Source organism: Cygnus atratus, chromosome 3 (genome assembly GCF_013377495.2).
Source record: "Cygnus atratus isolate AKBS03 ecotype Queensland, Australia chromosome 3, CAtr_DNAZoo_HiC_assembly, whole genome shotgun sequence".
Classification (NCBI taxonomy): domain Eukaryota; kingdom Metazoa; phylum Chordata; class Aves; order Anseriformes; family Anatidae; genus Cygnus; species Cygnus atratus.
In genome coordinates, this window is record NC_066364.1 from 77,292,707 (window position 1) to 77,308,519 (window position 15,813).

At 45.3% G+C, this 15,813-nt stretch overlaps 1 protein-coding gene across 2 annotated transcripts; it reads left to right on the top strand.

The window, feature by feature from the left end:
* Window positions 1-5,163: 5,163 nt before the first annotated feature.
* On the top strand, window positions 5,164-15,181 carry AGT (angiotensinogen). 2 transcript variants are annotated; one of them, XM_035538517.2, is made up of 5 exons: window positions 5,164-5,278; window positions 6,687-7,506; window positions 11,718-11,982; window positions 12,257-12,401; window positions 13,382-15,181. In XM_035538517.2, the coding sequence occupies exons 1-5, from the start codon at window positions 5,171-5,173 to the stop codon at window positions 13,571-13,573; spliced, it is 1,530 nt and encodes a 509-aa protein (XP_035394410.2). In that variant the 5' UTR covers window positions 5,164-5,170; the 3' UTR covers window positions 13,574-15,181. The 2 variants fall into 2 exon arrangements, with proteins under 2 accessions (XP_035394410.2, XP_050565594.1); XM_050709637.1 differs by having other exon boundaries at window positions 5,201-5,274; window positions 6,690-7,506; window positions 13,382-14,788.
* Window positions 15,182-15,813: the final 632 nt, after the last annotated feature.

Consider the following 15,813-nt stretch of genomic DNA (forward strand, 5'->3'; position numbering starts at 1 on the left):
GGAGCATCTCACAAAGTGCGTCAATCTCACAACAAAGCTTGCTCCGGCTCTTTGAGGCAGGCATCATGCCGTGCAGGCACTGCCGTCCCTGGATGTCATTTGAGGTATTCAGGTACAGCGTGATCAAGTAGGTAATGCACTCGGCTGAGAGGCATGAAACTTGGATTCTTGTCCTTGAGGTGCTTCTAACCCACTGTATGGCTGAAGGTGAATCGCGTCACCTCTCTGTGTCCCCTTTCCGTCTTAGGACAGCCCCATGCTGTCCTGGCTGCTTCAGTCTGGGATCGTCTCCGCTCCTCACAGCACCTGCTGCAGGGAAGGACCCAGAATCATTTGCAGGTATTACACCGTTTGATGAGCTCTGCAGGTGGGTGGTCACCAGCACAAAGACCTCCCTCAAGGGGACCGTTCCTTGAGGAGCAGAAGGAGATGCAGAGCTGGTGACGCTCCTCTGTCCCTGCGAGGAGGGGGCATCATGCCCCATGCATCATTTTGGGCAGGCCCCAGCTACCTGAGTCAGCCTCCAGCCACCCACTCACCGTGTGTATTTTGGCACCGTCCGGGCTGGCACGCTGCATCCCTCTGTCCCAGCACAGGGATGAGTGCGGGACAGAGGCAGGTGAAGGCCAGGGTGGGAGGACCACAGCGATTATGCTGGCTAATCACCAAGTCAAGCACGGGTTTGGTTCAGTTTCTGTACTGAAAAATTGGCGTTAGGGTTAAGCTGTATGCACATGGTCCTTGAGTTTTATAGCAGCCGTGCTGTCCCTCACTGTGAGACCCTGCAGCAGAAGCGGGATAATCTCTCTTTCGTCATCTGTACTTTGAATGCTATTATTGAGAAGCATTTTTGCAATCCTCTTTACACAAAAAATTGGGCAAGCACTGAGTACATCCCCAGTGCTGCTTTCACAGAAAAGCGTTTCCAGCCAACAAGGGCAGGAGTCAGGTGTACAGAGAAAACAGGGAGAAAATAAAAATCACATACAAAGCTATTCCTTATCAAAGTTCCATTAAAATAGTCCAAAAAAATTACTTTGCACAGCCTTTCCTCACCAGAGATAGGAAAAATAAACAAATAAAATCAGGCCCACGGCAACTTGCCACAGTTCTCACAGAACTGGGGAAAATTGGTTTACTACCGTGCAGGAACCTGCCTGACCCATCAGCAGATCTGTACCCCCTCCCTCTTCCCTACGTATTTACTCTGGAAAAAGCCCCTGAGTACTTTCTGTGCAGCAGAAGTGAGACCAGAGCCCAAAGGTCTGGCAGGAGACAGAGACAGAGTTCAGACCCTGGTGCAGTGACTCTGCCACTAGTTATTACAGGTACTTTGACTAAGCAAGAAAAACAAAACAAAACATGAAAAGTGTCTAACTAATATTTGGAGCCTAGCCACTATTTTTGAAAAATTTTCAAATTGTCTGAGGCTTATTGATTTTGAAGAGTCAACAGTGGGCTCCTAAATGTGCTGTGCGATGGAGCAGTGCCCAGCAGTGCCCTGGCTGGGGTCAGGTTTGCTAGGTGTGATGCTTCACTGACATAGCACTGCGAAAATAGTATTTCCCGTCGGTGATGCAGGGTGAGCCAAGTTACACTGGCCAAGTTAAGCTCAGACATCTCTATTTCCATCACAGGCTGTAGACAAGCCCTTAGAGAGGAGCATGTGAGCTGTTGTGTGGATCAAACTAAAACTCAGGGCTGTGCAGGGATTTCCCAAGTTAGCTGTTGTACCTGGACTGTTGTGTTCTGCAGCCTCTGATGGCTGTGCCCTCAGTGAGTTCATTTAATCTTTTTCTGTACCAGTTAACGCTTTCAGTCTCCACAGCATCTTATGGCAGTGCCTTCTGCAGTTTATATACGAGGAAGTGCACTTCCTCTTAGTTACATTTTCTGCATGGCAATTTTACTGGGATCCTTCTGATTCTGGCAGTGTGGCAAAACAGCGAGTAAGGACTTGGGGCTTGTCTCCATCATTTTACGTTTACACTCCCCATCCCAGTGGTCACTCTTCCAACCCAAAGTGCCTTGGTCTCCCCAGGCACTTGGCTGCTCTGCAGAGATTTTCCCAGGTGTCTCACAAATGCTCTTCCTTCCAGCGTGATGCCTGCCTGCCATCCCTGCAGCAACCACTGCTGATAAAGGAATATTCCTTGTCTCCTTTCTGTCAGGTCCTCCCACACAGGCTTCCTCTTTCTCCCTTTTTTCCTGTCCTTGCAGTTTGTTCTCTCCTCTTGGTGCCTCGTCCAGACCTCATGTGGTCTTCCCTTACCAAAGAAAAAGAGAAGGAAGCATTATGAATATTGATGGGGAGTAGAGATTTGCAATTACCAACTTAAACCCGCAGGTTGTGCAGATGAACTGTTTGGGCCCTGCTTCCCATTCAGGGTACTTCTAGTCTCAAAGAAAGAAACCCTCTAATTTAGTAACAAATGATACATGACTACGTACAGGCTGTCTGAGTTAACCCAATGCAAATTCATTATCTGCAGAGGTCAGAAGTGCAAGCTCGACCTACAAAGAGCCCATGTTGAGGTTCTCAGCACTGCCTGTGGGCCAAGTCTGTGAGCAGTGTAATTCATTATCCTCTATCCACGGTAACTTCTTTCTCCATAAATCCCATCCTAACCTCACAGGAGACAGGGAGACATCCTTGTAGTATATCTGGCCCCTTCGAATTCAGATCTCAGAGCAAAATTTGGGAAGACTGGAAAACAGGCTGAGCAAAAAAACAAAAACAAAACAGAATAAAATATTTACTATTGTCCCTGCACAAAGTGCTGAATTTTATGCAGCTTTTCCCAGAGCTATCTGGATCAATGAAAACACTTTTCAGTGGAACAGAGACAGGGTGTTCTTCAGCAAAAGAATCGCTGGCTTACCAATCAATTGAAATTTGAGCTTGGAAAAAAACATATTCAAGACCTAATTACTCACTGTTGGCTGTAAGATCCGTGTTCCCCTACTAGGGTTAAAATTTCCAAAGCAAATGTGATAGCATTTACATAAAGAAGAAGAGGCAGCAACACCACCCAGAAGTTTTCATGGGGCGGCACATTGCTCCCCGACTTGCATGTCAGAAGAGGAAGGCTGGCTGGCAAAGGGATTTCATTTCAATGGCACAAAATGGGCGAGAAGCAAGGCTGCAAGCGGAGCAGTGACCACAGTACCAGCGGGAACGGGTTTTCAGCCACTCTGTGCTCCCTCTCTGGAGAAGGCAGCTGTGACCATGAATAACAAACAGGAAAAACAGAGGCAGGTTTTGAAGAGAAATGAGGGCAGTGCAGGGGGGAAGGGAGCTCAGGCCAGCTTATGTAAGGGTGGGTATAAAAGGGAGACATGAGTCCTCTCCTGAGATCAGGAGGAGTGGAGCAAAAGAAGGACAGGAACCTCTTCCTTGGACAGCACGTTTGAGAGGTCTGTGTTTATTTATACCTTTATTGTGGCTATTGCAAGATAAGATTTGTTAGGCAATGTGCACAGGCTTTGGGCTTTCTTTGTACAGGCAATGCTTTTAGGAACGATCTTGCTTTTAGCTTCTTGAGTTCCTAGCTTTTGGAAAGTTTTTCACCTATTTTTTTCCCAGTGCAATTTTTCTGGCACAGCTCTCTTTGGGGAAGAAAATCTGTGGACACCACAGCTGAAAGGCAGGATAGAGACTCTCCTCTTGCTGAAGTCTTAAAGCATATGTTCATTCCTAAAACCATGGCAACCCAACAGAAAAAAAAAAAAAAAAGCCTGACAAAAGGGTCCACATATAGTAATTGGAATAACGCTTGTGCACTCTACCTTAAAAATGGCTCAGAAGTAGAATGTAAAACTGACTGTAATTAAGTCTTACTAGGACAAAATATGTTCCCAGGTGTGGCAATGTATGTTCTTCGTAGTCTGAAATCTCCTCCTTTAGCAGAAACTGAAAAGATAAATGACAAAGATCTAAGAAATACGCTAGTGCATAATGGTGCACTAGACCATGGTGCACTGCAGGAGCCACAGAGTGACTACTTCTCCTATTGCCTGGATCCATGGCCAGGCTCCATGCATTTTATAGCCGTCTGGAGATGGTGCAGATGCTCAGGGATTGTTCTGCTGCCAGATGCTTCTCAGAGTGAGATGCTCCAGCAGCAAGAGGAGAAAACACCTTAAATATTTCAAGCTGTTTGCTTGGGCCTCGTTACATGACAGCATGTCATACAGGCCTATGCTCAGGACTCATTACAGCTAAAGTAGTCAAATTGTTCAAATGAAAAGCAGTGCTGCAGAGACAGATATTTTCCATCCCTCTGTCACTTGTGCTTGGCCTAGCAGGGCTTGGCTATCTGTGTCAGCACCATCAGCTTCACCAGCTCCAACAGCCCAGGTGCACCCACAACATTGTTCTGCCTTGGCTTGTGGCTTCCTCCTTGAGGTTCCCATGTAACAGGACACCATGGCTCAGACCAACTGCATCATCCCCAGTTTAGCCGGCTATTTAGTTGCTTTAAGAACAAAAAGGGGCACACCAAAGCTGAAGGACCACTCCAAAAGCAGCAGATAGATCTCTGAATCCCACTGCTTTTGCTAAATAAGACTTGGGAAGCCGAGAGTGGGAGGGGTAAATTCTCTGTCAGCTGGATCTGGTGACCTAATCCGTCTAGTTTTCATCCTCTCCTTTCCACCACATTTTGCTTTGAAGAAGAAAACAAGGAAACTTTTGATCTTCTGGATAGGTCAAGAGGGTACAAAATGGTAAAAATTGACATATCACACTCACTGATGGGTACACAAGCCACAGGTCAGAGCTTAAAAGCAACTTATCCAAAAAGGAAAAAGTCTGGTCTGACTGTGCAACAAATGCAGGCACAAGGAAATCTGCATTTCTTTGAGTCCAGCACAAAACGAGCAGAGTTATTTTCAGGTCCTATAATCAGTTCTTCTGCGTAATCAAATGACTGTGTCCATCTCAGTAAATGTGTAACTGCAGGCTACACAAATGCGCTGGGTCGGGTTAAAGGTTGTGTATTGATCTCTGGAGTTTTCTGTGCATCCAGTGATAAATCATGCTCCAGTTTTATCAGGCCCTATCTGGTCCGAACTAACATTTTTTGGCCTCCCAGCCTGTGATGTAAAGTAGCTTTGTGCAATGTCACTGGAGACTTTTAGAAAGGCCCCTCCTCTGGGAAGGGCATAAATGCCCTGGACATCACCACGCACAGCTCCCGGAGCAAGAAGGTGCCACAAGGAGCCTGTCCCAGAGGAGACATCGTCCACAGGGGGACACCGGCACGGACGGAGGCTAGTAAGCATACTCGATGGATCTGCTCTGCATGCCAGTTTTTCAGCTCAAGTTTTCATGCTTTTCTGAAAGGCTCTAGGCTGACTTCTTTAAGGAAATAAATCACGTTTGCTTCACCACAGATCGGGCCTGGTGTAAGTGCCGGCAGTGAGGACTGCCCCTCTTGCTGTTTCTGCCCATGAGGGTCAGCATGGTGGCTCAGGGGAGAAGCAAGCTCTGGCACCAGTGGGGCTAGGGAGCTTGCTGCCAGCAGTGGCTGCTGTGAGGTAAATAAGAGGGTGAACAGAGTTGCAACTAGCAAGATATAACTATTAGTGTAAAAATACAGCTCTGATTAACAGCATTTTTGGCAAATGATAAGCATTATTCATACAGAAGTGTCATTTCTGACTCATTTGGATTTCAGATATGCAAATCCAAAGTTGCAGATTACAAATCCAAGGAAGGTGCAACAGAGCTATTAGTTATCAAAAACTGGATACAGGAAAAGTGAGAATTATAAACACAGTTTGTCAGTGTGTTTGCGTATACATGTGGATGTTCATATGTATGTGCATGTATGTGTGCCTATGCCTTTTGCATTCCCAATATGTACCAGGTCCTTTGTTCCGAAACACTGGTGACATCAAAGTTCAAGAAATTTCTCTATTTCTAGTCAGGAAAAACAAGAGCAGCAGGAGGTCTTTTACCACAGGAGGACTGCTCTCACAGAAGAGAAAACCAGAGTTTATCCCTTCTAACTCGGTATTCAAATAATGAAGGTGCTATGAAAATAAGCTCTTGGTTTCTGTGTTAGCACATTTTTGTAAGGGAGCCCTGAGTGTGTTTGCCTAGAAGCTAGAAAGAATGTTTGCACTGGGCTATGGAAACACAAAATGCTTTGTTAGTGCCAGATATTATGCTGACTAGACATACAAAGTAGGAGAGTTCAGCAGTGGGACCTTAAGAGGCCTGGTTTCCAAACCCACTTCCCCTGTAACAGCAGGCAAATCGCTTAACTCGTCCATGTGTCAGCAAGATTTAGTGCAGCAATTTGCAGAGATAGCTCTGACTAGGTCCCAGGAGCAATATAGCTGCATTATTATAATGTTTTGCCAGAACTAGCACAGTCTAGCTTGCAAGCCTAACTCATTGCAGAGCACTACCATGTTGCTTCCAATGCTCAATCTTCAGGATATCTAAGTAGGTAATGTAGTCAAATCCATGCTTGGCACATCCCCACCTGCTGCCATGAAACTGTTGGCCATTTCACCCCGTCCTTTTCAGGGAGCAGGCAGTCCAACTGGCACTCTACACTACATTTCCTGTCTTTGTAACTCCAATGCAGTATGAGCACCTCACCATATAAATATGAGAAACAGTATTTACAACAGGCTGATCAGTCTTCTTTCCCCTTCACTTTTTCTTTCAGCAGACACTGTGGAAGTGGTCTTCCGACATGAACCTGGCAGCAGACCTTCTCTGCTTGCTCCTGTGCCTCACTGCGGTGGCTTGTGACCGGGTCTATGTCCATCCTTTCAATTTGTTTTCTTTCAACAAGAGTACCTGTGAGGATATGGAAAACCTGGCCCAAGAGGGAAGGAAAACATTTGTCCCTGACTCCATTGAGTCCCAAACCACACCTGCCTATGAAGATGACCTGAAGGACAAAGTCAAGCTGGACACCCCGAGCCTGAGTGGCCGTGGGAGGCAGAAACTGAGCTACCTGAAGGACTTTGTGCATGTCCTGGGCATGCGGTTTTACAGTGAGCTGAGGGAAGCACGTCGAGGCCAAAATGTCCTCCTGTCCCCAACCAGTCTCTACAGCTCCATGGTGTCTTTCTACCTGGGTGCATCCAACCAGACGGCCACTGATTTGCAGGGTTTGCTGGGATTTGTTCCCCCATCTGGAGATCCTGACTGCACCTCTAGGGTGGATGGGCACAAGGTCCTTGCAAGCCTGAGGACTATTGAAAGCCTCATCAAAAACAGGGATGAGGAGCTGCTCTTTTCCAAGACACTCTGCCTCTTCTCTGCCCCTGGCATACCCTTATCTGAACAGTTCGTGCATGACTTGTTCCCCTCAGCCGATGCTTTCTACGCCCGAGCTGTGGACTTTACAAATCCAAGTGAGGCAACAAAACAAATAAACACCTTTGTGGAGGCCAAAAGCGAGGGTCGAAGCAAATGCTTATTGACAGACCTTGACCCATCCACCGATCTGCTCTTTGCGGTGGATGTCCGCTTGTCAGGTAAGGGTGAGCAAGCACCTGTGTTGAAGGCAGGCAGGGTGGACAGGTAGCAGCCCTGCTCTTGGGAAGGAGGCAAGGTCGAACAGCAAGGGGGAAGAGCTCAGGTGAGAACCTGGAGCACAGCCCCATGCAGTGTCCCATTCCCAGAGTCCTGTCTCCACGCTGCCTCCCTTCACTCAGCCACAAGCCAGCAAGGGCAGTGGAGAGGAGGTGGAGGGAGACGGCCTCAGGGAAAGTTTCCTTGATCAGGAAACCATGGGTTAGGAAAGGTGTGGTGAGATGAATAATAGAGTACCATGCTTGATTTCTTACCACAAAAGAACTAAAAGTCATGAGGAGTTTCTGGCAAAAATCATCAGGATGTAGGTTTAAAGCAAGCAAAAGCAATACTTTTCCACAGTCTGGAGGCAATTCCTAGGTCAGAAAGTAAGCTACCAGTTAGTGAAACTGGAAGAGTATCCAAAACTAGAAGTAAGGCAATCCTTTAATTACCTAGGGTTGTTCCATTACTGCTGTCCCAGAAATACTACTGCACCACAACTCTGAGTGTACTTGCTTTTCAGCATCCTAGTGCCTGAATGTAATACCAGAGATGGCACACCTTAGGGCAGTTTGTGTACCAGTGACTGTATTTCAGTAAATTTGCAGTGAGATTTAAGTTTCTAAATGGGTTTCTACTGATAAAGGGTGCTTTTGTGCCTTTATCTTCCCACTTGCAAACTGGATTTCCAGTTTTCTTTGCTTTTTGTGGGTGCTGTCAGAAGATACTCCATAATGCGGTCATTGGTCATAGGCAACATTCGTTCACAAGGCGAAGGTCCTGTTTATCACACTTAATTTCATTTTATGACAAGGTCACTTATCTAGTTGACCAAGGGAAGCCAGTCAATGTAATCTTTTTGGATTTCAGTAAAGCATTCAATACGGTTTCTCACAGTATCCTTCTGAACAAATTGTCCAACATGCAGCTAGACAAAAACATAATGCAATGGGTGAACAATTGGCTGATGGCTTGGACTCAGAGAGTTATAGTAAATAGGGTTACATCAGGCTGGTGGCCAGTCACTTATGGGGATCTGCTGGGCTCCATTTTAGGGCCAGTTCTCTTCAAGGTTTTCATAAACGACTTGGATGTAGGACTAGAAGGTGTTTTGAGTAAGTTCGCAGATGATACTAAATCGTGAGGAGCTGTTGACTTTGTTGAGGGTGGAGAGGCCTTGAAGAGAGATCTTGACAAGCTTGAGAGCTGGACAATCACTAACAATATGAAGTTTAACAAGAACAAACGCTGGATTCTGCACCTGGGATGGAGCAACCCATATTGGGGGGATGAGAGGCTGCAGAACAGCCCCACAGAAAGGGATCTGGGGGTTCTGGTCGAAAGCAAGTTGAACATGAGCCAATGGTGTGCCCTGGCAGCCCAAAAGGCCAGCTGTACCCTGGGGTGCTTCAGGTATGGCATTGCCAGGCTCGTTGAGGGAAGTGATTGTCCTGCTCTGCTCTGTGCTGGTGTGGCCTCACCATGAGCACTGTGTGCAGTTTTGGGCACCACAGTATAAAAAGGACATAAAACTATCAGAGAGTGCCCAAGGGAGGGCTACAAAGATGGTGAACAGCCTAGAGGGGACGATACCTGAGGAGCCCCTGAGGTCCCTTGGTTTGTCCAGCCCCGAGCAGAGCAGGCTGAGGGGAGGCCTCATGGCGGCCTGCAGCTCCCTCACGAGGGGAGCGGAGGGGCAGGCGCTGAGCTCTGCTCTCTGGGGACAGCGACAGGACCCGAGGGAATGGCATGGGGCTGGGACAGGGGAGGGTCAGGCTGGGTGTTAGGGAAAGGTTCTGCACCCAGAGGGTGGTCGGGCTCTGGGACAGGCTCCCCAGGGCAGTGGTCACGGCACCGAGCCTGCTGGAGATCAAGAAGTGTCTGGACAATGCTCTCAGACATATGGGTTTGGTTTTTGGGTGGTCCTTTGTGGAGCCAGGAGTTGGACTCAGTGATCCTTGAGGGTCTCTTCCAGCTCAGGATATACTAGGATTCTGTGAACAGGTCTCTCCCATGTCCTAAGAACAACACTATTGTAAAACCAGACGTGAATAGTCATATTAAGACTTCTAAATTCTCTTGGAGCCTTTTCAGGGGATTACACACCTAGTTGCATGTTTGAAGGCAAAGGCATCCAGACCCTCAGCAGCAGACGGCCATGGGGAGCCATTTCAAACCCAGTGGGGTTGATTTGCTGTGGTTCATGGCTGTCCCAGTATTAATGGACTCAGCCCCAAAGTCAATACCAGAGCTTTGAAATTTTGTGTGATCAGATCCAAATGCACTATTGTAAATTAATAAATAATTTAAATGGTACTGCTGAAGAAGCAGCTTATTTGCCTGTCTGGTTTATTTGCCAGATCGGATTTGTTTTGTTTTGTTTTTCTCCCTATTGGCAGCATTTAACAAAACTGCGTACAACTAAATTGTGACGTGCAGCACTCTTGCTTCAGATAGCAAACTTTCTGCATCCAAATTCATGTTTAATGTTCCAGAGGCAATTAGCTTCCTGGCACTTTGAGTCAACTCTTTATGGGAGCTCGTTTTACTTAACAGGAACATAAAAACTGCCTGGAGCTAATCCAAGGTCTGTGCCTTCACACGTCCACCCCTGCCAGAGGGCAGTGCTGCTTCAGAGAAATGATGGGAGCCACCAGTAAGGAGCCTACTGCCTCACCTGCTGCCTTGCAGGCAGTTAGACACTGCTTCCTCTATCTGTGACATTCCTTATGTCCTTCCCAAGACTATTTAAAAAGTTATTACCCCAGTTTGATACATTTAACTCTCCGAATGCTTGGTTCTTTTTTTTTTTTCCCCTTTTGTTTTATTCTGTTACACTCTTGACATCCGCTGTCCTGTGAGAGTAAGTTCCGCAGGTTACACAGGCAAAGTGTCTCCTTTCTGCTTTCGGCTTCCATCCCTCATTCCTATGACATAAGAAAAAACAGTGAACAACTCTTTATTTTTTATTTTATTTTGTTTTGTTTTGTTTTGTTTTGCTTATACCTTTTACATCTCCTACCCGCTGCTGCTTTTTGGTGAATTTACACTAAGTGGAAGTGCCTAAATGTGCTTTTTATACAAGGTTATTTAGGAGACAAGTGTTACTATGCACACCTTATTATATACTAAAGGTGTTAGGATCCAGCATTTCCCTGGATTTATTGGAGAATAGACTATTTAGCAGTACAGCTATGCCAGCTCCTATTTTATACTGATATTACTTTAATGAAGGCATTCCTTTCTTTACCAGAACGTATAAATCTGTTTTCCTAATTCCCCTTTCCACAAAATAGCAATTTCAAGACTCCTGATCTTTGCCCTTCTCACTGACGGCAGTAGTTTCTTTAATGTCAACAGGATTATCTGCCTAACTGGGCAGCAGCACTGATCTATGGCAATGAGCAGATAACATGTTGAAATGCAAAGCTGCACAGAAGCAGCAGGAGGTGAGAGCAAGGCTTCCCATACTTGTGAACTGGGTAAGAAATTTATATCAAGGTTTAGCAAGTGTTCAGGTATGTCCCTCTTGACCTCCTAGGCTCAATCAACCCTTTGGTGTTGTGCTTGCTACTTTCCCCATTGCTTTGGTTCTCAAGATGGCCAAAGGTAAGACCCCAGGGTGAGCTTGTACCACCTTCCCTTGCACCAGCCCCCTGGCTGCCTCAAGAGCCAGCTCCAGCTGTGCGAGGGCACTCCTGTAGCTGGCCCTGCCAGATATGGTCCCAAACAAGCAGTCCTAGCACGTGGTCATCACAGCTGCTCATGGGATGGAGAGGAAATCCAAACCGTCCGCATCAGACCGATGAGCCACCTGGGAACCACCTTGGCAGCTTGGGAGGGAGGAGGTAACAAAGTAAGCAGAAAATTCTACCAGATTTATTGCATTTCCTGGTCACAAAGCTGGTAGAAACATAGCAGTTTTGGTCACAGTCCTGATGATTTTTCAGACTCTGTTCTGTAAATCTGCACTGCCTCTGCCTGATGCTACCAGAAGGCATATTAAAGACAGGTTACACATGTTTACAGTAGCTAAGTATGATTTTACACACACTGTCCTTATCTAGTGTGGTGTGTTGTTTTAAAACAAACAATATACCAGTTAAGGGGCAGAGGGGAGGAAGGATGAAAGGGAAGGAAGATTCAACTTCTTTCTTGGTCTGTTTTTCAGTGAATGCTAAGAAAGCCTTACGGCTAAAAGAGCCTCAGGAGTTCTGGGTCGATTCGAACATGGCGATCTCAGTCCCCATGCTGTCAGTAACTGGGACGTTCAAGTACAAGACTGACGCCAGCGAGACTTTTTCTGTGATTGAAGTCCCTGTCAGCAAGAACGCTCTTCTGGTGCTGCTGCAACCCATCAATGGCAACGACCTGGACAAAGTAGAGTCCGAGCTCCCTTTGCAGTTTGTGGCCTGGCTCCAGGATCTGTCCCCAAGGTACAGCTTGGACACGCATGTACCCTCCCATAGGAATTAGTGGGACAGGGTGCGCAGAGCAGCCCTGCCTGCTCCCTGCTTTCCTATAAGGGTCAGATCCTGTCAGGGAGGGTGCAAACAGAGATTCACAGAAACTCAGGGACAACAGACAGACACAGTATTAGCAGAAGAAACATCCACTGGCTGCCCATAGTCTGCCTAAACACCAGGCTTCAATACCAGAGGACGTGCTCTCATCTCTCTCTCTCCCCCTCTTCTCCTCTCTCTTTTTCAGAGAAATTAAATTAACTTTGCCAGAGTTAAAAATAGAAGACAGCTCTGATCTACAGGAACTTCTTGCAGATATGAAACTGCCTGCATTGCTGGGAAAGGGGGCAGATCTCAGTAAAATAAGTGACACCAATCTAACTGTTGGGAAGGTATGGTATATATCACTGGTGTTAAGCAAAATATGCCTTCTGCTCAGCTTTAGCCTGTTTAACTGTAGAACTTGACCTAAAACAAAACAGTATGAGCGATGAGGGATACTTGATCAGCAGGGGACATTCAAGATAACTGAATGGTACCGAATACTGTTTTGATTAATGTCACAGCAGAACAGGTTTGCTTTACACCATTTAAATTTCATCATTACAGCAGGGGATGCAATACAAGCACCAAGTCTGAGGTCTGAGCACACTAGGTTCTATGCACACAAATTAGCCTGCATACCAAGAGCTTGAACAACTCAAAGTACCACAGCTGGACTGAATGATGGAGGCTGCAGTACATAGAATCACAGAATGGTTTGGGTTGGAAGGGACCTTAAAGATCAGCCAGTTCCAACCCCCTGCCATGGGCAGGGATGCCACCCACTAGATCAGGTTGGCCAATGCCCCATCCAACCTGGCCTTGAGCGCCTCCAGGGATGGGGCATCCACAGCTTCTCTGGCAGTTATTGGGCTGTTCCCTTGATCACTGTGGGACTGCTCCCAGAAATTGCAAAAACAGAACCAAGCATGGCACATTGCCTCACCTGAAGACAGGTTCAACCATTCAGGTCCCAAAGCAAAGAAAGGGGGATCTTAAAGGGGAGGGCTATCTTCCATTAAAAGGCAGCAAATTATGTTCTAAAAGTGTAATTTCAGTGCCTTTGCCATTTTTCTTTTTGGAAGATGTCCTACGTTTGAAGCTTTGTCAGGATAAAGGGTACTAGGATTTCATACAGCCCAAGTGTACAAGCTGCTGTACGGCCTTTTCACATTATAGAGCAAGTGCATCAAGGGCTTATTTGAACATCCATGGAGTCTATCCCGTGCTGGCTACAGCTGATCTAACTTACTGATTACTTCATGTGCTTTTTCATCTACTTAAGCTCTCACTATCATGACTCTGATTACTTTTATCTTTTCCTTTACAGGTCATAAATAAAGCCTTTTTCAAACTGACAAGCGATGAAACAGATCAACCAGAAGACCCCACAGCACAGAAGAAAGATTTGGGGCCACTCGAAGTAACACTGAACAAGCCATTCCTTTTAGCTGTTTTTGAAGAGAAGTCAAGGGCAATGCTTTTCCTTGGCAGAATAACAAACCCACTGCACAGTGTTTAAATGCAAGCACCAAGAACTGGGGCAGAGGGAAGGGGGAAGGTGTGGAGAAGAGAGAAATGATACACATTTCCCATCACCTTTTTCTTATTCATCAGCTATTTTTATGATCATGTGGAGTGGTCTACTTAGCTTTGAGATGAAGCAGGTAGTGTTTGAAATACAGCTTTTTGAAAGCTAAAAATTTGCAACATTCCAATTTTGGTCATCTATTTCATGTGGGGTGGTGACTCACACTCCTCTCCCAGCTTCTCTTCTTTCCTTCTTCCCATCTTGTTTCCCTTCTGCCCCTAGCAATCTTTTTCAATGCAGTGGGGACAAAACAGTAGTCAGCAAGCCACTGACTTAAAAAAAAAATAAAATGATTTTATTAGCGCAAGCAGCATTTACTACAGAAAGGTAGAAAAAAGGAACTCTTCTGTTCTTGAGAGGTCACTTTTTGTTCGGTCAGTTTTGCAAGAGACATTCCCTTTCACTTTTTACAGAGAAAACTTTTACAATTATACACAGAAATTTCTAGCTTGATCAGCACTATTTTCATTTAAAATGCTGCCAACATCACGGGCAAGCTTTGCTTGTCCCACTGGGACAAGATTTTGCCTTAGAAGCAAAAACACATTTATAGAAAGTTTCTTCTTTCTGCAGCCCAGATGGGTATGTTTATTTCTTAACTCCATGGAAAAGCTAAAAATATGGTTTGGTAGCATTAATGAACTGCAACGTATGAATTCTCATAGTGTGACAGCATTATCTCTGAATTTTTAGAAAAAAATAAGGCTTACTATTCCAATACAATTCCATTACTTAGAATATTTTCTAACCTGAGAGGCATTTATTATAGCTTTATAGTGAAAAGAACATTACTGGTTAGAGCCCAGATCTGTAAACCTTAACACATCCAAACCACGTGTTCTTAAAAGAATTAAGAACCAAAAAAAAAAAAAAAACAAAAAAAAAACAGTGGCAGTAACCTATACTAACGGTGGTTGTGCTGATACACATGAATAAAATGGCTTCAGCAGTTCAGTGCACCTTCTTAGCAGTGTCGTAAAGGTTTGAAACAAACTGGAACCACAGATTAATTATTAGACTCAATTCCTGAATGTGAATGAGGAAGACAGGAATTGGGAGTGAATTTTTGGTACTAAGGAAAGCCTGCAAGAGCTTTTCCTTTGATTTCAGTGGAACACGGACTTTGACCTCACAGTTCTAGATTTGTCTTTGGTGCTGATGGCATTCAGACAGTAACTGCAAACCTTTTTGGGGTATGGTGCCAGATGTATTGTGCAGAGCACAGTAGCTCACTATCACCCACAGCGGCCCAGATTTCTATCTGATCCAAAACCACTAACACCAGTGCCTTGCTGAGGGTTATGTAGATAGATGACCTTCTTCTATCTTAACAGAAAAAGACTGAGGAATATCTTTCTTGAGAATACTAGGATTACAAATGCTATAATTGGATAAATGCATGGATGCTGTACGGTATGTATGTATTCCAGACGCTCTAACCCATGAATACGGTCCTTGTATTTTATACAGCAGAAATTAGGTATCGATATGCAGAACAGGCAAGTTGCAAATAAACCCACCTCCAAATTGCTTTGCCACAGTTCAGTTGGGTTTATGTCTAAGTCAGATCTCATTCCAGCTTTCGAAATTTGCTGTCAGATTTGTGTTTTATAAGACAGTAAGTTGCCAATTATCACACAATACAGCCAACGGTATAGCTGTAAGCATGAAAGAGACAGCTTCCAAGTGTTTATATAAGCTATATTAAAAGTCATTCCATTTATTTATTGAAGTCAGAATGTAGCATCAGCCACAAATGGAATTTCAAACCACAAAAGCTTCCATTTTTACCATGGAGATGGAGGATAAATAAAAGGGGCCCCTGGCCATGCTGCCAGTAAGCTCTGGGACAAAATAACATTCTTCACAGGTGAGGACCACACATGGCTGGAGAACTCCATACCCTGGTCAGTGTTACATGGAGAAAAACAAAATACTGCCCACTGTCACCCTGGAAAAGAAAAGGAGGGAAGAAAGGGCATAGGGAACGAGAACTAAACAGGACAGAGCAAGGACTGGAAAGTGCTGGAGCATTACAGTATAAAAAAGATAAGCTATGTATGTATGTACCCATTTCTCCTGGATATTCAAATGGTGAAAGAAAAAACAACCCACAATTAAATACCTTTGCTTCCCCAACAGCATATATTCTGTTGAGACTTGTTTCTAAC

Bases quoted from the DNA above. Each gene is read 5' to 3' on its own strand.
- AGT (XM_035538517.2), top strand. From the start codon at position 5,171: ATGCCCTGGACATCACCACGCACAGCTCCCGGAGCAAGAAGGTGCCAC. The intron at 5,279-6,686 runs GTAAGCATACTC...TTTTTCTTTCAG, and splicing joins ACCGGCACGGACGGAGGCTA to CAGACACTGTGGAAGTGGTC. The intron at 11,983-12,256 runs GTACAGCTTGGA...TCTCTTTTTCAG, and splicing joins CTCCAGGATCTGTCCCCAAG to AGAAATTAAATTAACTTTGC.